Source organism: Corvus moneduloides, unplaced genomic scaffold (assembly GCF_009650955.1).
Source record: "Corvus moneduloides isolate bCorMon1 unplaced genomic scaffold, bCorMon1.pri scaffold_79_arrow_ctg1, whole genome shotgun sequence".
In the NCBI taxonomy this organism is placed as follows: Eukaryota; Metazoa; Chordata; class Aves; order Passeriformes; family Corvidae; genus Corvus; species Corvus moneduloides.
The window spans coordinates 5697-33439 of NW_022436936.1; the positions used below are offsets into that span (position 1 = coordinate 5697).

The 27743-nt window shown below is 54.0% G+C and overlaps 1 protein-coding gene across 2 annotated transcripts; it reads right to left on the reverse strand.

Moving 5' to 3' along the window:
* On the reverse strand, positions 1–27477 carry PPP4C (protein phosphatase 4 catalytic subunit). 2 transcript variants are annotated; one of them, XM_032098070.1, is made up of 10 exons: positions 27380–27477; positions 23847–23962; positions 21728–21779; positions 19577–19627; positions 18386–18487; positions 17213–17275; positions 16761–16871; positions 11823–11949; positions 3467–3656; positions 1–217 (listed from the first exon to the last, which is right to left on the reverse strand). In XM_032098070.1, exons 2-10 carry the CDS (start codon positions 23942–23944, stop codon positions 88–90), a joined length of 924 nt encoding a protein of 307 aa, XP_031953961.1. In that variant the 5' UTR covers positions 23945–23962; positions 27380–27477; the 3' UTR covers positions 1–87. The 2 variants fall into 2 exon arrangements, with proteins under 2 accessions (XP_031953961.1, XP_031953962.1); XM_032098071.1 differs by having other exon boundaries at positions 16761–16934.
* Between the last annotated feature and the right edge of the window lie 266 nt (positions 27478–27743).

Consider the following 27743-nt stretch of genomic DNA (forward strand, 5'->3'; position numbering starts at 1 on the left):
CAGGTGTGCCCAGGTGTGCCCAGGTGCCCCAGGTGTGCCCCAGGCGTACCCCCAGGTGTGCCCCAGGTGTGCCCAGGTGCCCGCGGGTCACAGGAAGTAATCCGCCACGGGTTTCTTGGCGGGGATGCCGCGCGTCTCCTGCGGCGCCGCCTCGAAGATGATGAACTCCTTCTGCAGGTGCTCGTCCAGCTCCAAGATGGCCGCCACGTTCCCGCACCTGCCGCACGGCAGCAGCTCATTCGCATCCCATTTGCATCTCATTTGCATGGTTAAAACTCTAATTTGCATGCTTTAAATGCGGTTTCAGCACGTTCTCACCTGCCCGGCTCACCTGGAGGCCCCAGCCCCACCTGAGTCCCCCCAGCCCAATCCCCTCCACCTCTCAACTCACCTTTGCATCTCATTTACATCTCATTTGCACATTTAAAGCTCTTATTTGCATACTTTTGCATAGCATCTACCCATTTTTACCAGGTTCTCCCCTGCCTGGCTCACCTGGAGCCCCCAGCCCCACCTGAGTGCCCACAGTCCAATCCCCTCCCTAGCGCAGCCCACATTTGCATCTCATTTGCATCTCATTTGCATCGCACGAAATGCACTTAGTGGGGGTTTTTTGCCTATTCTCACCTGCCCCGCTCACCTGGAGGCCCCAAATCTTCCCCAGACCCACCTGTGTCCCTCCAGCCCCATCCCCTCCGCATGTCAGCCCACATTTGCATCTCATTTGCATTCCATTTGCACGCTTAAGGCTCTTATTTGCATGCTTTTGCATAGCACGTACCCATTTTGAGCACGTTCTCACCTGCCCAGCTCACCTGGAGCCCCCAGCCCCACCTGAGTGCCCCCAGCCCAATCCCTCCCCACCGTCACCCACGCCTCATTAGCATCTCATTAGCATACGGGCAGCAGCAATCGGGCCCCAGTCCCACCCTCCCACCCCTGTCCTGAGCCCCTCCCCTGGATCCCGCCCAGGTGCGCCCCAACCCCACCTGTCCCCCACGCAACCCCCGCCTAATTCCCCCCTCATTACCATCTCATCAGCATCTCATTAGCATACCGGCAGCACTAATTAGGTGCTGCCCACACGCTGAGCACAGTCTCCCCGAGGAGCCACCTGTGCCCCTCCCGCCCAGGTGTGACACCTGTCCCCCATTCAACCCCCGCCCAATTACCCTCTAATTCCTGCATCATTAGCAACTCATTAGCATCTCATTAGCATACCGACAGCAGTAATGAGGCGCTGCCCACACACCGAGCACGGTCTCTCTGTGGTGCCACTTGCAGCAGGTCTGACGCCTGAGCCCCATTCATGCCCCATTTAACCCCCACCCAATTGCCCTATCACTTGCATCTCATTAGCATCTCATTAGCATACCAGCAGCAGTAATTAGGGGTCGACCACACACTGAGCACGGTCTCGCTGAGGTGCCACCTGTGCCCCTCCCGCCCAGGTCTGACACCTGTCCCCCATTCAACCCCCGCCCAATTCCCCCCTCATTACCATCTCATTAGCATCTCATTAGCATACCGACAGCAGTAATTAGGCGCTGCCCACACACCGAGCATGATCTCTCCGAGGTGCCACTTGCAGCAGGTGTGACACCTGAGCCCCATTCACGCCCCATTTAACCCCCACCCAATTACCCTCTAATTCCCCCCTCATTACCGTCTCATTAGCATCTCATTAGCATACCAGCAGCAGTATTTAGGCGTCGACCACACCCTGAGCACGGTCTCGCTGAGGTGCCACCTGTGCCCCTCCCGCCCTGGTGTGACACCTGTCCCCCATTCAACCCCCGCCCAATTCCTCCCTCATTACCATCTCATTAGCATCTCATTAGCATACGGGCAGCAGCAATCGGGCCCCAGTCCCACCCTCCCACCCCTGTCCTGAGCCCCTCCCCTGGATCCCGCCCAGGTGCGCCCCAACCCCACCTGCTTTGTAATTAATTCCCATATCATTCCCCCCTTGTTAGCATCTCATTAGCATCTCATTAGCATACCGACAGCAGTAAATGGGCTCCAACCACACGTTGAGCACGGTCTCCCCGAGGTGCCACTTGCAGCAGGTGTGACACCTGAGCCCCATTTGCACCCCATTTAACCCCCACCCAATTACCCTCTAATTCCCGCATCATTAGCAACTCATTAGCATCTCATTAGCATACCGACAGCAGTAATGAGGCACTGACCACACACTGAGCACGGTCTCGCTGAGGTGCACCCTGTGCCCCTCCCGCCCAGGTGTGACACCTGTCCCCCATTCAATCCCCAATTACCCTCTAATTCCCCCCTCATTACCATCTCATTAGCATCTCATTAGCATACCGACAGCAGTAATGAGGCGCTGCCCACACGCTGAGCACGGTCTCGCTGAGGTGCCACTTGCAGCAGGTTTGACACCTGAGCCCCATTTGTACCCCATTCAACCCCCACCTAATTCCCCTCTAATTCCCGCATCATTAGCAACTCATTAGCATCTCATTAGCATACCGGCAGCACTAATTAGGCGCCAACCACACGCTGAGCACGGTCTCCCCGAGGAGCCACCTGTGCCCCTCCCGCCCAGGTCTGACACCTGTCCCCCATTCAACCCCCACCCAATTCCCCCCTCATTACCATCTCATTAGCATCTCATTAGCATACCGACAGCACTAATTAGGCGCCAACCACACACTGAGCACAGTCTCGCTGAGGTGCCACCTGTGCCCCTCCCACCCAGGTGTGACACCTGTCCCCCATTCAACCCCCGCCCAATTACCCTCTAATTCCTGCATCATTAGCAACTCATTAGCATCTCATTAGCATACCGGCAGCAGTAATGAGGCGCTGCCCACACATTGAGCACGGTCTCTCCGAGGTGCCACTTGCAGCAGGTCTGACACCTGAGCCCCTTCGCGCCCCATTCAACCCCCACCCAATTACCCTCTAATTCCCCCCTCATTACCATCTCATTAGCATCTCATTAGCATACCGACAGCAGTAATTAGGCGCTGCCCACACACCGAGCATGATCTCTCCGAGGTGCCACTTGCAGCAGGTCTGACACCTGAGCCCCATTCACGCCCCATTTAACTGCCACCTAATTACCCTCTAATTCCCGCATCATTAGCATCTCATTACCATCTCATTAGCATACCGACAGCAGTAATGAGGCGCTGCCCACACACTGAGCACGGTCTCCCCGAGGTGCCACTTGCAGCAGGTGTGACACCTGAGCCCCTTCGCGCCCCATTTAACCCCCATCTAATTACCCTCTAATTCCCGCATCATTAGCATCTCATTAGCATCTCATTAGCATACCGACAGCAGTAATGAGGCTCCAACCACACGCTGAGCACGGTCTCGCTGAGGTGCCACCTGTGCCCCTCCCGCCCAGGTCTGACACCTGTCCCCCATTCGCACCCCATTTAACCCCCACCTACTCCCCCCTCATTAGCATCTCATCAGCATCTCATTAGCATACCGGTAGCAGTAATTAGGCGCCGACCAGACGGTGAGCACGGTCTCGCCGAAGTGCCACTTGTAGCCCTCCATGACGAGCTGGTGGGCGCGGCAGATCATGGACACCTCGTTGGCCGCGTTGAACTGGGCGACCACGTCCGAGCCAAAGAGGTACCCGGCACCGCGGGGGGAGACGCCCCAGCCTGTGGTGTCTGACAGGGGAGGGACACGTGAGGGACAGGGGAGGGTTGGACATTCCCAGACCCCAAAAAACCCCCCAAAAATTGAAAAAAAACCCCAAATTCGACCCCAAAATTCACGGAATCGCCCCAAAATCCCGATAATTTGTCTCAAAAATCACCTGAATTCACTGAAAAACTCCCCAAATTCGGCATTTTGGGGTTCTGGGCACAGGGCAGGGACAGAGCAAAAAAACCCCCAAAAATCCCAAAATTTGACCCCAAATGCCACAAAATTGCCCCAAAAATGAACGAAATGACCCCAAAATCCTTCGAAATCCACCCCAAAACTGCCTAAATTCGGCACTTTGGGGTCTGGGGGACAGGGCAAAAAACCCCCAAAAAATCCCCAAAACCCCAAAATTTTGCCCCAAAATTCACTGAGACGGCCCCAAAATCAATGAGATCACCTCAAAATCCATCGAAATCCACCCCAAAACTGCCCAAATTCGGCATTTTTGGAGTTCTGGGAACAGGGGAGGGACAGGACCAAAAAAAACCCCTAAAATCCCCCAAAGCCCCAAAATTGTGCTCCAAGTGCCACAAAATCACCCCAAAAATCAACGAAATGACCCCAAAATCCATCAAAATCCACCCCAAAACTGCCAAAATTCTGCATTTTGGGGTTTGGAGACAGGGGAGGGTTGGACATTCCCAGACCCCAAAACACTCCCCAAAAATTGAAAAAAAACCCCAAATTTGACCCCAAAATTCACAGAATCGCCCCAAAATCCCGATAATTTGTCTCAAAAATCACCTGAATTCACTGAAAAACTCCCCAAATTCGGCATTTTGGGGTTCTGGGCACAGGGCAGGGACAGAGCAAAAAAACCCCCAAAAATCCCAAAATTTGACCCCAAACGCCACAAAATTGCCCCAAAAATGAACGAAATGACTCCAAAATCCTTCGAAATCCACCCCAAAACTGCCCAAATTCGGCACTTTGGGGTCTGGGGGACAGGGCAAAAAACCCCCAAAAAATCCCCAAAACCCCAAAATTTTGCCCTAAAATTCACTGAGACGGCCCCAAAATCAATGAGATCACCTCAAAATCCATCGAAATCCATCCCAAAACTGCCCAAATTCGGCATTTTTGGAGTTCTGGGAACAGGGGAGGGACAGGACAAAAAAAAACCCCCAAAATCCCCCAAAGCCCCAAAATTGTGCTCCAAGTGCCACAAAATCACCCCAAAAATCAACGAAATGACCCCAAAATCCATCAAAATCCACCCCAAAACTGCCCAAATTCTGCATTTTGGGGTTTGGGGACAGGGGAGGGTTGGACATTCCCAGACCCCAAAAAACCCCCCAAAAATTAAAAAAAACCCCCAAATTCGACCCCAAAATTCACGGAATCGCCCCAAAATCCCGATAATTTGTCTCAAAAATCAGCTGAATTCACTGAAAATCTCCCCAAATTCGGCATTTTGGGGTTCTGGGCACAGGGCAGGGACAGAGCAAAAAAACCCCCAAAAATCCCAAAATTTGACCCCAAATGCCACAAAATTGCCCCAAAAATGAACGAAATGACCCCAAAATCCTTCGAAATCCACCCCAAAACTGCCCAAATTCGGCACTTTGGGGTCTGAGGGACAGGGCAAAAAACCCCCAAAAAATCCCCAAAACCCCAAAATTTTGCCCCAAAATTCACTGAGACGGCCCCAAAATCAATGAGATCACCTCAAAATCCATCGAAATCCACCCCAAAACTGCCCAAATTCGGCATTTTTGGAGTTCTGGGGACAGGGGAGGGACAGGACAAAAAAACCCCTAAAATCCCCAAAAGCCCCAAAATTGTGCTCCAAGTGCCACAAAATCACCCCAAAAATGAACGAAATGACCCCAAAATCCATCGAAATCCAGCCCAAAACTGCCCAAATTCGGCACTTTGGGGTTTGGGGCCAGGGGAGACACACCTGGGCCAGGTGATTTTTGGGACAAATTCACGAGGATTTTTTGCGGCATTTCCGTGAAGTTTGGGGTCCAATTTTGGGGTTGGTTCGGATCCTTTCAGGAGCGTTTCTGGGGGCTCTGGGAACGTCCAACCCTCCCCTGGCCCCAAACCCCAAAGTGCCGAATTTGGGCAGTTTTGGGGTGGATTTCGATGGATTTTGGGGCCATTTCATTGATTTTTGGGGTGATTTTGTGGCACTTGGAGCAAAATTTTGGGGCTTTGGGGGATTTTAGGGTTTTTTTTGGTCCTGTCCCTCCCCTGTTCCCAGAACTCCAAAAATGCCGAATTTGGGCAGTTTTGGGGTGGATTTTGATGGATTTTGGGGCCATTTCGTTGATTTTTGGGGGGATTTTGTGGCGTTTGGGGCAAAATTTTGGGGCTTTGGGGGATTTTAGGGGGTTTTTTTTGCCCCATCCCTCCCCTGTCCCCCAGAACCCCAAAAACGCATAATTTGGGGAGTTTTGGGCTGGATTTCGATGGATTTTGAGGTGATCTCATTGATTTTGGGGCCGTCTCAGTGAATTTTGGGGCAAAATTTTGGGGTTTTGGGGATTTTTTGGGGGTATTTTGCCCTGTCCCTCAGAACCCCAAAAATGCAGAATTTGGGCAGTTTTGGGGTGGATTTCGAAGGATTTTGGGGTCATTTCGTTCATTTTTGGGGCAATTTTGTGGCGTTTGGGGTCAAATTTTGGGATTTTTTGGGGTTTTTTTGCTCTGTCCGTGCCCTGTGCCCAGAACCCCAAAATGCCGAATTTGGGGAGTTTTGGGCTGGATTTTGAGGTCATTTCATTGATTTTTGGGCCATTTCAGGGAGTTTTGGGGCAAAATTTTGGGGTTTTGGGGATTTGTTGGGGTTTTTTGCCCTGTGCCCCAAACCCCAAAGTGCCGAATTTGGGCAGTTTTGGGCTGGATTTTGATGGATTTTGGGGTCATTTCGTTGATTTTTGGGGTGATTTTGTGGCACTTGGAGCAAAATTTTGGGGCTTTTGGGGATTTTAGGGGTTTTTTTGGTCCTGTCCCTCCCCTGTCCCCAGAACTCCAAAAATGCCGAATTTGGGCAGTTTTGGGGTGGATTTCGATGGATTTTGAGGTGATCTCATTGATTTTGGGGCCGTCTCAGTGAATTTTGGGGCAAAATTTTGGGCTTCAGGGGATTTTTTGGGGGTTTTTTGCCCTGTCCCTCAGAACCCCAAAAATGCAGAATTTGGGCAGTTTTGGGGTGCATTTTGGGGTCATTTCGTTCATTTTTGGGGCAATTTTGTGGCGTTTGGGGTCAAATTTTGGGATTTTTTGGGGTTTCTTTGCCCTGTCCCTCCCCTGTACCCCACAACCCCGAAATGCCGAATTTGGGCAGTTTTGGGGTGGATTTTGATGGATTTTGGGGTGATTTCGTTCATTTTTGGGGCAATTTTGTGCATTTTGGGGTCAAATTTGGGGTTTTTTTGGGGTCTGGGTGTGTCCAACCCTCCCCTGTCCCCAAAACCCCAAAGTGCCGAATTTGGGCAGTTTTGGGGCGGATCTCGATGGATTTTGGGGTCATTTCGTTCATTTTTGGGGCAATTTTGTGGCATTTGGGGTCAAATTTGGGGATTTTTTGGGGTCAAATTTTGGGATTTTTTGGGGTTTTTTTGCCCTGCCCCTCCCCTGTCCCCACAACCCCGAAATGCCGCATTTGGGCAGTTTTGGGGTGGATTTTGATGGATTTTGGGGTCACTTTGTTGATTTTTGGGGCAATTTTGTGCGTTTTGGGGTCAAATTTGGGGTTTTTTGAGGCTGGGCGTGTCCAACCCTCCCCTGTCCCTGCCCTGTCCCCAAACCCCAAAGTGCCAAATTTGGGCAGTTTTGGGCTGGATTTTGGGATCATTTCTGTTGATTTTGAGGCCGTTTCAGTGAATTTTGGGGGAAAATCTTGGGATTTTGGGGGGTTTTTCTGCTCTGTCCCTGCCCTGTGCCCAGAACCCCAAAATGCCGAATTTGGGGAGATTCTCAGTGAATTCAGGTGATTTTTGAGACAAATTATCAGGATTTTGGGGCGATTCCGTGAATTTTGGGGTCGAATTTGGGGTTTTTTTTTAATTTTTGGGGGTTTTTTTGGGGTCTGGGAATGTCCAACGCTCCCCTGTCCCCAAACCCCAAAATGCAGAATTTGGGCAGTTTTGGGGTGAATTTTGATGGATTTTGGGGCCATTTCATTGATTTTTGGAGCAATCTCGTGGCATTTGAGGCAAAATTTTGGGGCTTTTGCGGATTTTAGGGGGTTTTTTTGCCCCGTCTCTCCCCTGTACCCCAGAACCCCAAAACGCAGAATTTGGGCAGTTTTGGGATGGATTTCGATGGATTTTGGGGCCATTCCGTTGATTTTTGTGCCATTTCAGGGAGTTTTGCAGCAAAATGTTGGGGGTTTGGGGGATTTTGGAGGGATTTTTTGCCCTGTCCCTCCCTTGTCCCTCCGAACCCCAAAATGCCGAATTTGGGCAGTTTTGGGGTGGATTTTGATGGATTTTGGGGTCATTTCGTTGATTTTTGGGGTGATTTTGTGGCACTTGGAGCAAAATTTTGGGGCTTTGGGGGATTTTAGGGGTTTTTTTTGGTCCTGTCCCTCCCCTGTTCCCAGAACTCCAAAAATGCCGAATTTGGGCAGTTTTGGGGTGGATTTCGATGGATTTTGGGGCCATTTCGTTGATTTTTGGGGGGATTTTGTGGCGTTTGGGGCAAAATTTTGGGGCTTTTGGGGATTTTAGGGGTTTTTTTTGTCCTGTCCCTCCCCTGTCCCCCAGAACCCCAAAAACGCATAATTTGGGGAGTTTTGGGCTGGATTTCGATGGATTTTGAGGTGATCTCATTGATTTTGGGGCCGTCTCAGTGAATTTTGGGGCAAAATTTTGGGGTTTTGGGGATTTTTTGGGGGTTTTTTGCCCTGTCCCTCAGAACCCCAAAAATGCAGAATTTGGGCAGTTTTGGGGTGGATTTCGAAGGATTTTGGGGTCATTTCGTTCATTTTTGGGGCAATTTTGTGGCGTTTGGGGTCAAATTTTGGGGGTTTTTGGGGTTTTTTTGCTCTGTCCCTCCTGTGTCCCCAGAACCCCAAAATGCCGAATTTGGGCAGTTTTGGGATGGATTTTGGGGTCATTTCATTGATTTTTGGGCCATTTCAGGGAGTTTTGGGGCAAAATTTTGGGGTTTTGGGGATTTGTTGGGGTTTTTTGCCCTGTGCCCCAAACCCTAAAGTGCCGAATTTGGGCAGTTTTGAGGTGGATTTTGATGGATTTTGGGGTCATTTCGTTGATTTTTGGGGTGATTTTGTGGCACTTGGAGCAAAATTTTGGGGCTTTTGGGGATTTTAGGGGTTTTTTTGGTCCTGTCCCTCCCCTGTCCCCAGAACTCCAAAAATGCCGAATTTGGGCAGTTTTGGGCTGGATTTCGATGGATTTTGAGGTGATCTCATTGATTTTGGGGCCGTCTCAGTGAATTTTGGGGCAAAATTTTGGGCTTCAGGGGATTTTTTGGGGGTTTTTTGCCCTGTCCCTCAGAACCCCAAAAATGCCGAATTTGGGCAGTTTTGGGGTGCATTTTGGGGTCATTTCGTTCATTTTTGGGGCAATTTTGTGGCGTTTGGGGTCAAATTTTGGGATTTTTTGTGTTTTTTTTGCTCTGTCCCTCCCCTGTACCCCACAACCCCGAAATGCCGAATTCGGGCAGTTTTGGGGTGGATTTTGATGGATTTTGGGGTGATTTCGTTCATTTTTGGGGCAATTTTGTGCATTTTGGGGTCAAATTTTGGGTTTTTTTGGGGTCTGGGTGTGTCCAACCCTCCCCTGTCCCCAAAACCCCAAAGTGCCGAATTTGGGCAGTTTTGGGGCGGATCTCGATGGATTTTTGGGTCATTTCGTTCATTTTTGGGGCAATTTTGTGGCATTTGGGGTCAAATTTGGGGATTTTTTGGGGTCAAATTTTGGGATTTTTTGGGGTTTTTTTTGCCCTGCCCCTCCCCTGTACCCCACAACCCCAAAATGCCGCATTTGGGCAGTTTTGGGGTGGATTTTGATGGATTTTGGGGTCACTTTGTTGATTTTTGGGGCAATTTTGTGCGTTTTGGGGTCAAATTTGGGGTTTTTTGAGGCTGGGCGTGTCCAACCCTCCCCTGTCCCTGCCCTGTCCCCAAACCCCAAAGTGCCAAATTTGGGCAGTTTTGGGCTGGATTTTGGGATCATTTCTGTTGATTTTGAGGCCGTTTCAGTGAATTTTGGGGGAAAATCTTGGGATTTTGGGGGGTTTTTCTGCTCTGTCCCTGCCCTGTGCCCAGAACCCCAAAATGCCGAATTTGGGGAGATTCTCAGTGAATTCAGGTGATTTTTGAGACAAATTATCAGGATTTTGGGGCGATTCCGTGAATTTTGGGGTCGAATTTGGGGTTTTTTTTTAATTTTTGGGGGTTTTTTTTGGGGTCTGGGTGTGTCCAACCCTCCCCTGTCCCTCCCCTGTCCCCAAACCCCAAAATGCAGAATTTGGGCAGTTTTGGGGTGAATTTTGATGGATTTTGGGGCCATTTCATTGATTTTTGGGGCAATCTCGTGGCATTTGAGGCAAAATTTTGGGGCTTTTGCGGATTTTAGGGGGTTTTTTTGCCCCGTCTCTCCCCTGTACCCCAGAACCCCAAAACGCAGAATTTGGGCAGTTTTGGGATGGATTTCGATGGATTTTGGGGTCATTTCGTTGATTTTTGTGCCATTTCAGGGAGTTTTGCAGCAAAATGTTGGGAGTTTGGGGGATTTTGGAGGGATTTTTTGCCCTGTCCCTCCCTTGTCCCTCCGAACCCCAAAATGCCGAATTTGGGCAGTTTTGGGCTGGATTTTGATGGATTTTGGGGTCATTTCATTGATTTTTGGGCTGTTTCAATGAATTCTGGGGCCAAATTTGGGGTTTTTTGAGGCTGGGCGTGTCCAACCCTCCCCTGTCCCTCACCTGTCCCCAAACCCCAAAATTCTGAATTTGGGCAGTTTTGGGGTGGATCTCGATGGATTTTGGGGCGCTCTCATTGCTTTTGGGGCCATTTCAGTGAATTTTGGGGTACAACCCAGGGATTTTTTTGGGTTTTTTTTGTCCTGTCCCTGTCCTGTCCCCAAACCCCAAAGTGCCGAATTTGGGCAGTTTTGGGGTGGATCTCGATGGATTTTGGGGCGCTCTCGTTGCTTTTGGGGCCATTTCAGTGAATTTTGGGGCAAAACCCGGGGGTTTTTGGCAGTTTTTTTGCCCTGTCCCTCCCCTGTCCCCAGAACCCCAAAATTCTGAATTTGGGCAGTTTTGGGGCGGATCTCGATGGATTTTGGGGCGTTCTCGCTGCTTTTGGGGCTGTCTCAGCGAGTTTTGGGGCAGAACCCAGGGGTTATTTGGGGTTTTTTGGGGTTTCTTTTGCCCTGTCCCTCCCCTGTTCCTCCAAACCCCAAAATTCTGAATTTGGGCAGTTTTGGGGACGATCTCGATGGATTTTGGGGCGTTCTCATTGCTTTTGGGGCCATTTCAGTGAATTTTGGGGTACAACCCAGGGATTTTTTTGGGGTTTTTTTGTCCTGTCCCTGTCCTGTCCCCAAACCCCAAAGTGCCGAATTTGGGCAGTTTTGGGGTGGATCTCGATGGATTTTGGGGCGCTCTCGTTGCTTTTGGGGCCATTTCAGTGAATTTTGGGGCAGAACCCGGGGGTTTTTGGGGTTTTTTTAACCTTGTCCCTGCCCTGTCCCTCCAAACCCCAAAGTGCCGAATTTGGGCAGTTTTGGGGTGGATCTCGATGGATTTTGGGGAGTTCTCGCTGCTTTTGGGGCTGTCTCAGCGAGTTTTGGGGCAGAACCCAGGGGTTATTTGGGGTTTTTTGGGTTTTTTTTTGCTCTGTCCCTCCCCTGTCTCTCCAAACCCCAAAATGCCAAATTTGGGCAGTTTTGGGGTGGATCTCGATGGATTTTGGGGCGCTCTCATTGCTTTTGGGGCCATTTCAGTGAATTCTGGGGTAGAACCCAGGGATTTTTTGGGGGTTTTTTTGTCCTGTCCCTGCCCTGTCTCTCCAAACCCCAAAGTGCCGAATTTGGGCAGTTTTGGGGCGGATCTCGATGGATTTTGGGGCGTTCTCGTTGCTTTGGGGCCGTCTCAGCGAGTTTTGGGGCAGAACCCCGGGTTTTTGGGGACCCCCGCCGTACCCTCGGGGTCGGACCAGAGCAGGTCGCACATGGGGCCGTCGTGCGGCACCTCCTGCTTGCGGTCGATGGTGCGGATCTGGTCCAGGGTCTGGATGGACGGAGAGAGGCCGCCGTGCACGCAGAAGATCTGGGGACAGACGGACACGGGGGCGTCAGGGGACAGAGGGACAGAGGGGGCGTCAGGGGACAGACGGAGGGACAGAGGGGACAGACGGACACGCGGGCGTCAGGGGACAGAGGGACAGAGAGGACAGAGGGACAGAGGGGACAGAGGGGACAGAGGGACAGAGGGACAGAGGGGCAGAGGGGACAGAGGGACAGAGGGGACAGAGGGACAGAGGGGCAGAGGGACAGAGGGGCAGAGGGACAGAGGGGCAGAGGGACAGAGGGACAGAGGGGCAGAGGGACAGAGGAACAGAGGGACAGAGGGGCAGAGGGACAGAGGGGCAGAGGGACAGAGGGACAGAGGGACAGAGGGGCAGAGGGACAGAGGGACAGAGGGACAGAGGGGCAGAGGGACAGAGGGACAGAGGGGACAGGGGGACAGAGGGACAGAGGGACAGAGGGGCAGAGGGACAGAGGAACAGAGGGGACAGAGGGACAGAGGGACAGAGGAACAGAGGGGACAGAGGGGACAGAGGGGACAGAGGGACAGGGGACAGAGGGACAGAGGGGACAGAGGGACAGAGGGGCAGAGGGACAGAGGAACAGAGGGGACAGAGGGACAGAGGGGCAGAGGGACAGAGGAACAGAGGGGACAGAGGGACAGAGGGACAGGGGACAGAGGGACAGAGGGGACAGAGGGACAGAGGGGACAGAGGGACAGAGGGGCAGAGGGACAGAGGGACAGAGGGGACAGAGGGACAGAGGGACAGAGGGACAGAGGGACAGAGGGGACAGAGGGACAGAGGGACAGAGGGGCAGAGGGACAGAGGGACAGAGGGGACAGAGGGACAGAGGGACAGAGGGGACAGAGGGACAGAGGGGCAGAGGGACAGAGGAACAGAGGGGACAGAGGGACAGAGGAACAGAGGGGACAGAGGGACAGAGGGACAGGGGACAGAGGGACAGAGGGGACAGAGGGACAGAGGGGACAGAGGGACAGGGGACAGAGGGACAGAGGGGACAGAGGGACAGAGGGGCAGAGGGACAGAGGGACAGAGGGGACAGAGGGACAGAGGGACAGAGGGACAGAGGGGACAGAGGGACAGAGGGGCAGAGGGACAGAGGAACAGAGGGGACAGAGGGACAGAGGGACAGGGGACAGAGGGACAGAGGGGACAGAGGGACAGAGGGGACAGAGGGACAGGGGACAGAGGGACAGAGGGGACAGAGGGACAGAGGGGACAGAGGGACAGGGGACAGAGGGACAGAGGGGACAGAGGGACAGAGGGGACAGAGGGACAGAGGGGCAGAGGGACAGAGGGACAGAGGGGACAGAGGGACAGAGGGACAGAGGGACAGAGGGGACAGAGGGACAGAGGGGCAGAGGGACAGAGGGGCAGAGGGACAGAGGGACACAGGGGACAGAGGGACAGAGGGGCAGAGGGATAGAGGGACAGAGGGACAGAGGGGACAGAGGGGACAGAGGGACAGAGGGGGACAGAGGGGGACAGAGGGACAGAGGGACAGAGGGGACAGAGGGGACAGAGGGACAGAGGGGACAGAGGGGACAGAGGGACAGAGGGACAGGGGACAGAGGGACAGAGGGACAGAGGGACAGGGGACAGAGGGACAGAGGGGACAGAGGGACAGAGGGGACAGAGGGACAGGGGACAGAGGGACAGAGGGGACAGAGGGACAGAGGGGCAGAGGGACAGAGGAACAGAGGGGACAGAGGGGACAGAGGGACAGAGGGGCAGAGGGATAGAGGGACAGAGGGACAGAGGGGACAGAGGGGACAGAGGGGACAGAGGGACAGAGGGGACAGAGGGGACAGAGGGGACAGAGGGGACAGAGGGACAGAGGGGACAGAGGGGACAGAGGGGACAGAGGGGCAGAGGGACAGAGGAACAGAGGGGACAGAGGGACAGAGGAACAGAGGGGACAGAGGGGACAGAGGGACAGAGGGATAGAGGGACAGAGGGGACAGAGGAACAGAGGGGACAGAGGAACAGAGGGGACAGAGGGGACAGAGGGACAGAGGGGCAGAGGGACAGAGGGGCAGAGGGACAGAGGGATAGAGGGGACAGAGGGACAGAGGGACAGAGGGATAGAGGGGACAGAGGGACAGAGGGACAGAGGAACAGAGGGGACAGAGGAACAGAGGGGACAGAGGGACAGAGGGGACAGAGGGACAGAGGGGCAGAGGGATAGAGGGACAGAGGGACAGACAGAGGGACAGAGGGATAGAGGGGACAGAGGGACAGAGGGATAGAGGGGACAGAGGGGACAGAGGAACAGAGGGGACAGAGGGGACAGAGGGACAGAGGGACAGAGGGGACAGAGGGACAGACAGAGGGACAGAGGGATAGAGGGGACAGAGGGACAGAGGGATAGAGGGGACAGAGGGGACAGAGGAACAGAGGGGACAGAGGAACAGAGGGGACAGAGGGGACAGAGGGACAGAGGGACAGAGGGGACAGAGGGACAGAGGGGCAGAGGGACAGAGGGATAGAGGGGACAGAGGGACAGAGGGACAGAGGGACAGAGGGGACAGAGGGGACAGAGGGACAGAGGGACAGAGGGGACAGAGGGACAGAGGGGCAGAGGGACAGAGGAACAGAGGGGACAGAGGGGACAGAGGGACAGAGGGACAGAGGGGCAGAGGGATAGAGGGACAGAGGGACAGAGGGGACAGAGGGGACAGAGGGACAGAGGGATAGAGGGGACAGAGGGACAGAGGGATAGAGGGGACAGAGGGACAGAGGAACAGAGGGGACAGAGGGACAGACAGAGGGACAGAGGGACAGAGGGGACAGAGGGACAGGGGACAGAGGGACAGAGGGGACAGAGGGACAGAGGGGACAGAGGGACAGAGGGACAGAGGGGACAGAGGGACAGAGGGACAGAGGGACAGAGGGACAGAGGGGACAGAGGAACAGAGGGGACAGAGGGACAGAGGGATAGAGGGGACAGAGGGACAGAGGGACAGAGGGACAGAGGGGACAGAGGGACAGAGGGGACAGAGGGACAGAGGGACAGAGGGGACAGAGGGACAGAGGGGCAGAGGGACAGAGGGGACAGAGGGACAGAGGGATAGAGGGGACAGAGGGACAGAGGGACAGAGGGACAGAGGGGACAGAGGGACAGAGGGACAGAGGGGACAGAGGGGACAGAGGGACAGAGGGATAGAGGGGACAGAGGGACAGAGGGGACAGAGGGACAGAGGGACAGAGGGACAGAGGGACAGAGGGGACAGAGGGGACACGGGACAGTCAGAGAGGGTACGGGGACACGGGGGACAGAGGGACAGAGGGGACAGAGGGACAGACAGAGGGGCAGAGGGGACAGAGGGACAGAGGGGCAGAGGGGACAGAGGGGACAGAGGGACAGAGGGGCAGAGGGGCAGAGGGGACAGAGGGACAGAGGGGACAGAGGGACAGAGGGACAGAGGGACAGAGGGGACAGAGGGGACACGGGACAGTCAGAGAGGGTACGGGGACACGGGGGACAGAGGGACAGAGGGGACAGAGGGACAGACAGAGGGACAGAGGGGACACTGGGGGTGATTGGGGACATTGGGGTCAATGGGGACATTGGGATCAGTGGGGGACATCTGGGGACACTGGGAGTGATTTGGGTCATTGGGGTGATTGGGGACATTGGGGACATTTGGGGTGACTGGGGGTGATTGGGGACACTGGGATCAATGGGGGATATCTGGGGACATTGGGGGACATCAGGGCCATCAAGGGACATCGGGGCTCATTGGGTCACTGGGGGTGATTGGGGACACTGGGGTCAATGGGGACATTGGGGTCAATGGGGGATATTTGGGGACATTGGGGGTGATTGGGGACATTGGGGTCAATGGGGGACATTGAGGTCAACGGGGGATATTTGGGGACACTGGGGTCAATGGGGACACTGGGATCAATGGGGACACTGGGATCAATGGGGGATATTTGGGGACATCGGGGGTGATTGGGATCGTTGGGATCAATGGGGGGCATTTGGGGACACTGGGGATGATTCGGGACACTGGGATCAATGGGGGTATTTGGGGACATCGGGGGTGATGGGGATCGTTGGGGTCAATGGGGACATTTGGGGACATCGGGGGACATTGGGGAGATCAGGGGCACTGGGGGTGATTGGGGTCATCGGGGGTGTCGGGGTCATTGGGGACACTGGGGGATATTGGGGGACATTGGGGGACAGACGGACACTGGGATCACTGGGGACACTGCGGGACATTTGGGGACACTGGGATCACTGGGGACACTGGGATCACTGGGGGATCACTGGGGGATATTTGGGGACATCGGGGTCTGTGGGGATGAGGAGACTCCTCCGGGGGCACCGAAGATCTGGGGACCTTGGGGACCTTGGGGGTGCCCCTGGTGTGCCACCCCCGCCACCTGCCCCAGGTGTGCCCAGGTGTGCCCCGGTGTGTCCCAAGTGTGCCCCAGGTGTGCCCCAGGTGTGCCCAGGTGTGCCCCGGTGTGTCCCAGGTGTGCCCACCTGTGTCCCAGGTGTGTCCCAGGTGTGCCCAGGTGTGCCCCGGTGTGTCCCAGGTGTGCCCACCTGTGTCCCAGGTGTGTCCCAGGTGTGCCCAGGTGCCCCAGGTGTGCCCAGGCGTGCCCCAATTCTACCCCAGCTGTACCCCAGGTGCTCCCAGGTGTGTCCCAGGTGTGCCCCAGATACCCCCAGGTGTCCCCAACTGTACCCCAGGTGTGCCCCAGTTGTATCCCAGGTGTGTCCCAGGTACCCCCAGGTGCCCCAGATGCCCCCCGGTACTCCCAGGTACCCCCAGGTGCCCCCCGGGGTGCCCACCTTGCCGTCGATGATGGCGGACAGGCTCAGGTAGTCGAAGATCTCGGTGCAGTAGCGCCACACGGTGACCGAGCCGTACTTGCGCAGGCACTCGTCGTAGAAGCCGTAGACCTGCGTGATCTGCCGCGACTCGTGGTTCCCCCGGATCAGCGTGATCCGGTCCGGGTACCGCACCTGGGCACAGGTGAGACACACCTGGCTCACACCTGGGCACGGGGACACACCCACACAGCCACCTGTGCCACCTGTGCCACCTGTGCCAGGTGTGCCCCTACACCTGCGGGATCTGCCGCGACTCGTGGTTCCCCCAGATCAGCGTGATCCGGTCCGGGTAACGCACCTGGGCACAGGTGAGACACACCTGGCTCACACCTGGGCACCGGGACACACCCACACAGCCACCTGTGCCACCTGTGCCAGGTGTGCCAGGTGTGCCACCTGTGCCCCTACACCTGCGTGATCTGCCGCGACTCGTGGTTCCCCCGGATCAGCGTGATCCGGTCCGGGTACCGCACCTGGGCACAGGGCACACGCACCTGGCTCACACCTGGGCACGGGGACAGAGCCACCTGTGCCACCTGTGCCACCTGTGCCAGGTGTGCCACCTGTGCCCCTACACCTGCGGGATCTGCCCTGGGCACAGGTGAGACACACCTGGGTCACACCTGGGTCACACCTGAGTCACACCTGGGCACGGGGACACGCCTACGGTGGCACTAAAATGGGCTTGGAGACACCTGGCACACTGGGCACACGTGGCACACGTGGGCAGGTGAGCTGAGGGCAGTGACGCGCCCACAGGGTCACACAGGTGAGGCTGGGGCACATCTGGGGCACACCTGGGCACGGGGACAGGCCCACGGTGGCACTACAGCAGAGTGTGGCACACCTGGCACACCTGGGCACGGCAGGGGAGGCAGGGATGCGGCCCACTGAGGGTGTGGCCTCACACCTGAGCACACCTGGGGCTCACCTGGGGCACACCTGGGGCTCATCTGGGGCTCACCTGGGGCACGCCTGGGCACACCTGGGCTCACCTGGGCACACCTGGGGCTCACCTGGGGCACACGTGGGCACACCTGGGCTCACCTGGGGCACACCTGGGCTCACCTGTTGTGCCAGATGGAGCAGAAAGGTCTCTACGCTGTCCCACCTGTCCCTCACCTGTCTCAGGTGTGCCCCAGGTGTGCCCAGGTGTGCCCAGGTGTGCCCCGGGTGTGTCCCAGGTGTGCCCAGGTGTGCCCAGGTGTGCCCAGGTGTGTCTCACCTGTCCCAGGTGTGCCCAGGTGTGTCTCACCTGTCCCAGGTGTGCCCAGGTGTGTCCCTCACCTGTCCCAGGTGTGTTGCTCACCTTCAGCGCCAGCAGCAGCAGGAAGGGGCTGTGAGCCCTCACCTGTCCCAGCTGTGTCCCAGGTGTCCCTCACCTGTCCCAGGTGTGCCCAGGTGTGCCCAGGTGTGTCCCAGCTGTGTCCCAGGTGTGCCCAGGTGTGTCCCAGCTGTGTCCCAGGTGTGTCCCAGGTGTCCCTCACCTGTCCCAGGTGTGCCCAGGTGTGCCCAGGTGTGTCCCAGCTGTGTCCCAGGTGTGCCCAGGTGTGTCCCAGCTGTGTCCCAGGTGTGCCGCTCACCTTCAGCGCCAGCAGCAGCAGGAAGGTCTCCACGCTGTAGAAGCCGCGGTCGACGAAGTCGCCCATGAACAGGTAATTGGTCTCAGGGACGTCCCCGCCCACCTGGGGACAGGCGAGGGACAGGTGAGGGACAGGGGAGCCTCAAAAACCCCAAAAGAACCCAAAAAGGATCCAAAAAGGACCTAAAAAGCCCCAAAAAAGGGGCTCAGGTGGGTCCTGGAGTGCTCAGGTGAGGGCTCAGTTACCTGTGCACAGGTGAGGGACAGGGAGCCTCAAAAACCCCAAAAAAGACCCAAAAATGACCTAAAAAGCCCCAAAAAAGGGGCTCACGTGGGTCCTGGAGTGCTCAGGTGAGTCCCAGTTACCTGTGCACAGGTGAGGGACACGGGAGGGACAGGGGAGCCTCAAAAACCCCAAAAGGATCCAAAAAGGATCCAAAAACGACCGAAAACACCCCAAGAAAGGGGCTCAGGTGAGTCCCAGGTGCCCAGGGGAGCACTCACCCACCTGTGCACAGGTGAGGGACAGGGGAGCCTCAGAAACCCCAGAAGAACCCAAAAATGAGCCAAAAATGACCTAAAAATGACCCCAAAATGACCTAAAACACCCCAAAAAAGGGGCTCAGGTGAGGCCCCAGCTGCCTGCCAGAGGAACCCAAAAATGAGCCAAAAACGGCCTAAAATACCCCAAAAAAGGGGCTCAGGTGGGTCCCAGGTGCTCGGGGCAGGGCCAGGTGAGAGCCCAGCCCCAAAAAGCCCCAAAATTGACCCCAAAATTGAGAAAATCGGCCCCAAAATCAACGGAAAAGCCCCAAAATCCATCGGAACCTCCCCAAAACGGCCCAAGGTCACTCAGGGGTCACTCAGGGGTCACTCGGGGTCACTCAGGGGTCACTCAGGGGTCACTCAGGGTCACTCAGGGGTCACTCAGGGGTCACTCGGGGTCACTCAGGGGTCACTCAGGGGTCACTCGGGGTCACTCGGGGGTCACTCAGGGTCACTCAGGGGTCACTCAGGGGTCACTCGGGGTCACTCAGGGGTCACTCGGGGGTCACTCGGGGTCATTCAGGGGTCACTCGGCGTCACTCAGGGTCAGGGGTCACTCAAGAGTCACTCAGGGTCACTCAGGGTCACTCAGGGGTCACTCAAGGGTCACTCGGGGGTCACTCGGGGGTCACTCGGGGTCACTCACCCGGAAGAGCTCCTTGAGGTCGTAGAACTGCCCGTGGATGTCCCCGCACACCTGGGGGGGCAGAGAGCCCAAAATCACCCCAAATTACCCAAAATCGCCCAAAATCACTCCAAAATTGCCCAATCTCACCCCAAATACCCCAAAATCACCCCAAATCCACCCCAAAATCACCCCAAATACCCCTAAATACCCCAAAACCACCCCAAAATCACCCCAAAATCACCCAAAATCCACCCAAAATCACCCCAAAATCACCCAAAATCGCCCATAATCACCCCAAATCGCCCCAAATACCCCAAAATCACCCCAAATCACCCCAAATCCACCCCAAAATCACCCCAAATACCCCAAAATCACCCCAAAATCACCCAAAATCCACCCAAAATCACCCAAATTATCCCAAATTTACCAAACTAACCCAAATTAACCCCCAAATCACCCCAAATCCACCCAAATTATCCCAAATCCCCCAAATCCTCCCAAATCCCCCCCAAAACCCCAAAAATTGCTCTAAAATTCCCCCAAAACTCCCCAAATCCACCCCAAACCCCCCAAAATTTCCCCCAAACCCTCCCAGGATCCCAAAATTCCCAAAAAATCCCAAAATTCCCCAAAAATTCCAAAAAATTTCCCCCCAAAATCCAAAACAATCCCCAAAATTCCCCGATTCCCCCCAAAAATTGTACTAAAATTCACCCAAAACTCCCCAAATCCCCCAAATCTTCACCCAAACCCTCCCAGGGTCCCCAAAATTCCCCAGAATTCCCAAAAAAATTCCCAAAAATTCCCCCAACACCCCCAAAACTGCTTTAAAATTCCCCCACGCCTCCCCAAGTCCACCCAAAATTCCCCAAAAATTTTCCCCGAACCCTCCCAGGATCCCCAAAATTCCCAAAAGATTCCCAGAATTCCCCAAAAATGCCCAAAAAAATCCCCAAAAATTCCTAAAAATTCCCCAAATCTCCCCCAAATCCTCCAATTCCCCCCAAAATTGCTCAAAAATTCCCCCAAAACTCCCCAAATCCACCCCAAACTCCCCAAATTTTCCCCCAAACCCTCCCAGGATCCCCCAAAATCCCCAAAAATTCCCCAAATTCCCCCCTAAATCCCCCAAATTCCCCCAAATGCCTCAATTTCCCCCAAAACTTCCCCCAAACCCTCCCAGGATCCCTGAAATTCCCCAAAAATTCCACAATTCCCAAAAATTCCCAAAAACGCCCCAAAAATTCCCAAAAAATTCCCCAAAAAATCCCCAAAATTCCACCCCAAAATTCTCAAAAAATTCCAAAATAATTCCCGAAAATCTCCCAAAATTTTCCCAATAATCTCCCCAAAATCCCCCAATTCCCCCCAAAAATTGCTCTCAAATTCCCCCAAAAGTCCCCAAATCCATCCCAAATCCCCCAAAGTTTCCCCCAAACCCTCCCAGAACCCCCGAAATTCCCTCAAAATCCCCCCAAATTCCCAAAAAATCCCCAAAAACTCACAAAATCCTCCCCCAAATCCCTCCAAAAATTGCTCTAAAATTCCCCCAAAACTCCCCAAATCCACCCCAAATCTGCTCAAATTTCCCCCAAACCCTCCCCGGATCCCTGAAATTCCCAAAAAAATCCCCAAAAATGCCCAGAATTCCCCAAAATTTCCCCCAAAATTCCCCAAAATTCCCCAAATCCCCCCCAAAACCCCAAGATTTGCTCTAAAATCAACCAAAACTCCCAAAATCCACCCCAAAGCCCCCAAACTTTCCCCCAAACCCTCCTGGACCCCCCCCAAATTCCCAAAAAACCCCCCAAATCCCCCAAAATTTTCCCAAAAATCCCCCCAAAACCCCAAAATTTGCTCAAAAATTCCCCCCAAAACTCCCCAAATCCACCCCAAACCCCCCAAAATTTCCCCCAAACCCTCCCAGAACTCCTGAAATTCCCAAAAAACCCCCCAAAATTCCCCAAAAATTCCTAAAAAATTCCCAAATCCCCCCAAATCCTCCCCCAAATCCACCCCAAATTTGCTCTAAATTCCCCCAAAACTCCCCAAATCCACCCCAAACCCCCCGAATTTTCCCCCAAACCCTCCCCGGATCCCCGAAATTCCCCAAAAATTCCCCAAAATTCCCCCAAATCCCCCAAATCCCCCAATCCCGGTGGGGCTCACGGTGACGGGCGAATCCACCCTCTGCACGTTGCTCTCCTCCACCAGAATCTCCCTGCAAAGCCCCAATTAATGGCAATTAGCGCCAATTAGCGCCAATTAGCGCCCGAGCAGCGCCCAATTAATGCCAATTAGCACCCAATGAACGCCCAATTAGTGCGCAATTAGCGCCCAATGAACGCCCAATTAACGCTCAAAAAACACCAATTAGCACCTTATTAGTGCCCGATTAGCGCCCAGTTAACGCCCAATTAGCACTCAATTAGCTCCCAATTAACGCCCAATGAACGCCCAATTAGTGCCCAAATAGCGCCCAATGAGCGCCCAATGAACGCTCAATAAATGCCAATTAGTACCCAATTAGCACCTTATTAGTGCCCGATTAGTGCCCAGTTAACGCCCAATTAGCGCCCAATTAACACCTGATCAATGCCCAATTAGTGCCCGATTGACACCCAATTAGTGTCCAATCAGCGCCCAATCAGCGCCCAATTAACGCCAATTAGTGCCCAATTAACGCCCAATAAGTGTCCGATTGGCACCCAGTAAACGCCCAATTAGTGCTCAATCAGTGCCCAATTAGCGCCCAATGAATGCCCAATTAGTGCCCAAATAGCGCCCAATGAGCGCCCAATTAACGCCCAATAAATGCCAATTAGCACCCAATTAGTGCACAACCAGCGCCCAATCCGTGCGCAATTAGTGCCTAATTAGCGCCCAATTAGCGCCCAATCAGCACCCAATGAACGCCCAATTAGCACTCAATTAGCGCCCAATTAACGCCCAATTAGTGCCTGATTGGCACCCAGTAAATGCCCCATTAGCGCTCAATTAGCGCCCAATTTGCACTCGATTCGCGCCCAATCAGTGCCTAATTAGCGCCCGATTAGCGCCCAATTAACACCCAATGAACACCCAATTAGCGCCCAATTAACACCTGATTAGTGTCCAATTAATGCCCAATTAGTGCCCGATTGACACCCAGTAAACACCCAATTAGCACCCAATTAGCACCCAATTTGCACTCCATTAGCGCCCAATTAATGCCCAGTTAGTGCCCAATCAGCACCCGATCAGTGCCCAATTAATGCCCGATTACTGCGCGATTAGTGCACAATTAATGCCCAATTAGCGCCCAATTAACGCCCGATTAGTGTGCAATTAGTGCCTGATTGGCACTCAGTAAACGCCCAATTAGCGCCCAATTTGCACTCAATTAGCGCCCAATTAACGCCCAAATAGTGCCCAGTTAGCGCTCAATTAAGCGCCCGATCAGACCCAATTAGCACCCAATTATTGCGCAATTAGCACCCAATTAATGCCTAATTAACGTCCAATTAGTGTCCAACTAGCGCTCAATTAGCGCCCCATTAACGCCCAATTAGCGCCCCCTCCCCTGGGGCAGCCAGGCCTCCACCAGGCGTTAATGAGGCGTTAATTAAGGGTTCATTAGGGGTTAACTAGGGGTTCATTAGGGGTTCATTAGGGGTAAATTAGAGGTCAATTAGGGGTCCGTTAGGGGTTCATTAGGGGTTCATTAGGGGTTCATTAAGGGTTCATTAGGGGTTCATTAGGGGTTCATTTGGGGTTCATTTGGGGTTCATTGGGGTTCATTAAGGGTTCATTGGGGTTCATTAGGGGTTAACTAGGAGTTCATTAGGGGTTCATTACGGGTAAATTAGGGGTTAATTAGGGGTTCATTGAGGGTTCATTAGGGGCTCATTAGGGGTAAATTAGGGGTTCATTAGGAGTCCATTAGGAGTCCATTAAGAGCTCATTAGGGGTTCATTAGGGCTCCATTAGAGTTCCATTAGGGTTCCATTAGGGGTTCATTAGGGGTTCATTAGGAGCTCATTAAGGGTTCATTAGGAGTTAATTACGGGTTCATTAGGGGTTCATTAAGAGTAAGTTAGGAGTTCATTAGGGGTTCATTAGGGCTCCATTAGGGGTTCATTAGGAGTTCATTAGGGGTTCATTAGGGCTCCATTAGGGGTTCATTAGGAGTTCATTAAGGGTTCATTAGGGGTTCATTAGGGGTTCATTAGGAGCTCATTAAGGGTTCATTAGGAGTTCATTAAGGGTTCATTAGGGGTTCATTAGGGGTTAATTAGGGGCTCGTTACCGGGCCTTGGCGCACAGGGCCTTGACCTCGCTCTCCTTGATGAGCTCGCAGCGCCGCAGCTGCTCGATCTGCCGGTCCAGGTCGCTCAGCTCCCCCATGGCGGCGCTAATTAGCCCCTAATTAGTTAATTAGGATCCTCATTAATCAATCTCCCTCCCCCCCGCGGAGTTTGAGGGTAATTAATGAGCCCCGGGGGTAATTAAGCCCCAATTTCCCATTAAAAGGGGTGGGAAAAAGGGGGTTAAAGCCTCGTGGGTGCGTTAATTAACCCCCTAATTAATTAATTAGGGCCCTCATTAATTGATTAAAGTGACTCGGGGAGTTTGAGGCATTCTGGGGGTAATTAATGAGCGCTGGGGGTAATTAAGCTCCAATTTCCCATTAAAAGGGGTGGGAAAAGGGGTTAAAGCCTCGTGGGTGCGTTAATTAACCCCCTAATTAATTAATTACCTCATTAATTACCCCAAAGTCACCCCTCCCCAACCTCAAAGACCCCCCGGGACCACCCAAAATCCAGCAGGGGCTCCCAAATCCCCCCCAAAACCCCAAAATCCCCCCCAAAAATCCCCAAAATCCCCCCAAACAAACCCGAAAATGCCCCCCAAAAAACCCCCAAAAACACAAAAAACCCCCAAATCCCCCCAAAACCCCTCCAAAAAACCCCAAATTCCCTCCAAAAAACCCCAAAATCCCCAAAATTCTCCCCCAAAAACCCCAAATCCCCCAAATAACCCCAAAATTCCCCCAAAAAACCGAAATTCCCCCAAAACCTTCCCAAAACCCCCAAAACCTCCCCAAAATAACCCCAAAACCTCCCAAAAACCCCCAAATCCCCCAAATAACCCCAAAATCCCCCCCAAAACCCCAAAATCCCCCCCAAAACCCCAAAACCTCCCCGAAAAAACCCAAATCCCCACCAAAAAAACCCAAATCCCCCCAAAGCCCTCAAATTCCCTCCAAAAAACCCCAAAAATCCCCCAAATAAACCCAAAACCTCCCAAAAAACCAAAATCCCCCCCAAAAAAAACCAAAAATCCCCCAAATAACCCCAAACCCCCCCCCAAAATAACCCCAAAGCCTCCCAAAACACCCCAAAACCTCCCAAAAAAACCCCAAATCCCCCAAATAACCCCAAAATCCCCCCAAAAAACTCCAAATAACCCCAAAACCTAAAAAAACCTCCTAAAAACCTCAAGAAAATCCCCCAAAGAAACTCAAAATCCCTCCAAAAAACCCCAAAATCTTCCAAAATCCCCCAAAATCCCAACAAAAATCCCCCGAAAAACCCCAAAATCCCCCCCAAAACCCCAAAAATCCCAACGAAATCCCCCCAAATCCCCCCTGGGACCCCTCAAATTCCCCCCAAAAGCCCTGAAAAAACCCAAATCCCCCCAAAAAACCAACAAAAAGCCCCCAAAATCCCGACAAAATCCTCCCAAATCCCCCAAAAAAGCCCCAAGAAACCCCAAAATCCCCCCAAAATCCCCCAAAACCCTCGAGAACCCCCCAAAATCAGCCAAAATCACCCAAAATTCAACCCCGGACCCCACAAATCCCTCACAGAACCAGCGGGACCCCAAAATCTCCCCCAAAATCCTGACAAAATTCCCCAAAATCCACCCGAAATCTCCCAAAATCCCCCCAAATCCCCCAAAAATCTGCCCAAAGTGCCCCAAAATTCCCCCTTTTCCCCCAAAATGCCCCAAATCTCCCCAAAATCCACCCAAATCCCCCCCCAAATTCACCTAAATCCCCCCAAATCCCCCCCAAATCCCTCACAGAACCCTCAGGACCCCCAAAAATCCCCCCCAAATCTCCCCAAAATCGCCTCAAAACTCCCCAAAACCCCCCAAATCCCCTCCCAAACCCCCAAAATCCACCCAAATCCCCCAAATCCCCCCCAGTCCCTCACGGAACGCTCCAATCCATCCCAAAATGCCCCAAAATCGCCCCAAAATCCCAGCCCGGACCCCCCAAATCCCCTCAAAGACCCCCCAAATCTGCCCAAAATGCCCCAAAATTCCCCCACCACCCCCAAATTCCCTCCCAGACCCCCCCAAATCCCCCCTAAATCCACCTGAATCCCCCCAATTCCCTCCAAAATTTGCCCAAATCCCCTCCAAAATCCCCCAAAATCCCCCACAGAACCCTCAGGACCCCCCAAAATCCCCCAAATCGCCTCAGAATCCCCCAAAATCCCCCAAACCCCCTCCCAGACCCCCCCAAATCTCCCTAAAATCCCCCCAAAATGCACCCAGATCCCCTCCCAGACCACCCCAAATCTCCCTAAAATCCCCCCAAAATCCCCCAAATCCCCCAAATTCCCTCTCAGGCCCCCCCAAATCCTCCAAAATCCCCCCAAAATCCCCCAAATCCCCCCTGAATCCCCCCAAAATCCCCCCAAAATCCCTCACAGAACCCTCAGGACCCCCAAAAATCCCCCTAAATCCCCTCAGAAACCCCCAAAATCCCCCCTGAATCCCCCCAAAATCCACCCAAATCCCCCCCAAATCCACCTGAATCCCCCCAAAATCCCCCAAATCCCCCCTGAATCCCTCATGGAACCCTCAGGACCCCCCAAAATCCCCCAAATCCCTCACGGAACACTCCCCTCCCCCCCAAAATCCCAGCCCGGACCCCCCAAATTCCCTCAAATCCCCCCCAAATTGCCCCAAATCCCCCAAATTTCCTCCCAGACCGCCCAAATCCACCGAAATCCACCCCAAATCCCACCCAAATCTCCCCAAAATCCACCTGAATCACCCCCAAAATCCCCCAAATCCCTCAGGGAACCCTAAGGACCCCCAAAAATCCCCCAAATCCTCTCAGAATCCCTCAAAATCCACCCAAATCGGCCCCAAATTCCTTCCCAGACCCCCCAAATCCCCCCAAAATGCCCCAAATCCCCCCCAAATCCACCAAAATCCCCCCCACATTCACCTAAAATCCCCCAAAACCCCCCGAAACTCCCCAAAATCCATCCAAAATCCCCCAAATCCCCGCAGAAACCCCCCAAATCCACCCAAAATCCGTCACAGAACCCTCAGGACCCCCAAAAATCCCCCAAATCCCCCCAAAATCCACCCAAATCCCCCCCAAATCGCCTCAAAATCGCCCCAATTTCCCCAATTTCCCTCCCAGACCCCCCCAAATCCCTCAGAGAACCCTCAGGACCCCCAAAAATTCCCCCAAAATCCCCCAAATCCCCTCAGAAACCCCCCAAGTCCCCCCCAAATTAACCGAAATCCCCCCAAAATCCCCCCAGTCCCCCCCAGTCCCTCACGGAACGCTCCAATCCCCCCCAAAATGCCCCAAAATGCCCCAAAATCGCCCCAAAATCCCAGCGCGGACCCCCCAAATCCGCCCCCCAGAGCGCTCAGGGTCCCCGCGGACCCCACAAATCCCCCCCCAGACCCCTCCGAGAGCCCACAGAGCCCTCCCAAAACCTCCGAGAACGCCTCAAATCGGCCCCAAATGGCCCAAAATGACACAAAATCGCCCCAAATCGCCCCAAAATCCCAGCCCGGACCCACCGCCGGCCCCGCCGCCGCCTCCGTTGCGTCACTTCCGGTCACGCCCACCAGGAAGCGGAGGGAACCGGAAGTGGCCGGAAGAGGGCGGGTCCCAAAATGGCGCCCGGGAAGCGCGAAAAAAGTCCCGGTAAAGGCGGGCCTGGAAACGGAGCGCGAAAAAAGTCCCCAAAAACTGAGGGGGAAAGGGACCCAAAATGAGGCGAAATCGCAGAATTTGGGGAAAAAAAGGTCCCCAAAAGATCCGGGACGCCAAAATTGGGGTGAAAAAGGAACCTGAACCTCCCTGGGAGCCCCAAAAGCGGCCGAGAAGCTCCGAATTTGGGTGAGAAGGGACCCTAAAAACAGCCGGGAGCCCCAAACCGAG

What these genes read in the sequence shown, in the direction of transcription:
- PPP4C (XM_032098071.1), bottom strand. Translation starts at nt 23,944, where the DNA reads ATGGGGGAGCTGAGCGACCTGGACCGGCAGATCGAGCAGCTGCGGCGC. An exon ending in ACCTCAAGGAGCTCTTCCGG is followed by an intron (nt 18,488 to 19,576) that starts GTGAGTGACCCC and finishes GCCTGTCCCCAG; the next exon opens with GTGGGCGGGGACGTCCCTGA. An exon ending in TGCTGCTGCTGGCGCTGAAG is followed by an intron (nt 17,276 to 18,385) that starts GTGAGCGGCACA and finishes CCCTGTGCCCAG; the next exon opens with GTGCGGTACCCGGACCGGAT.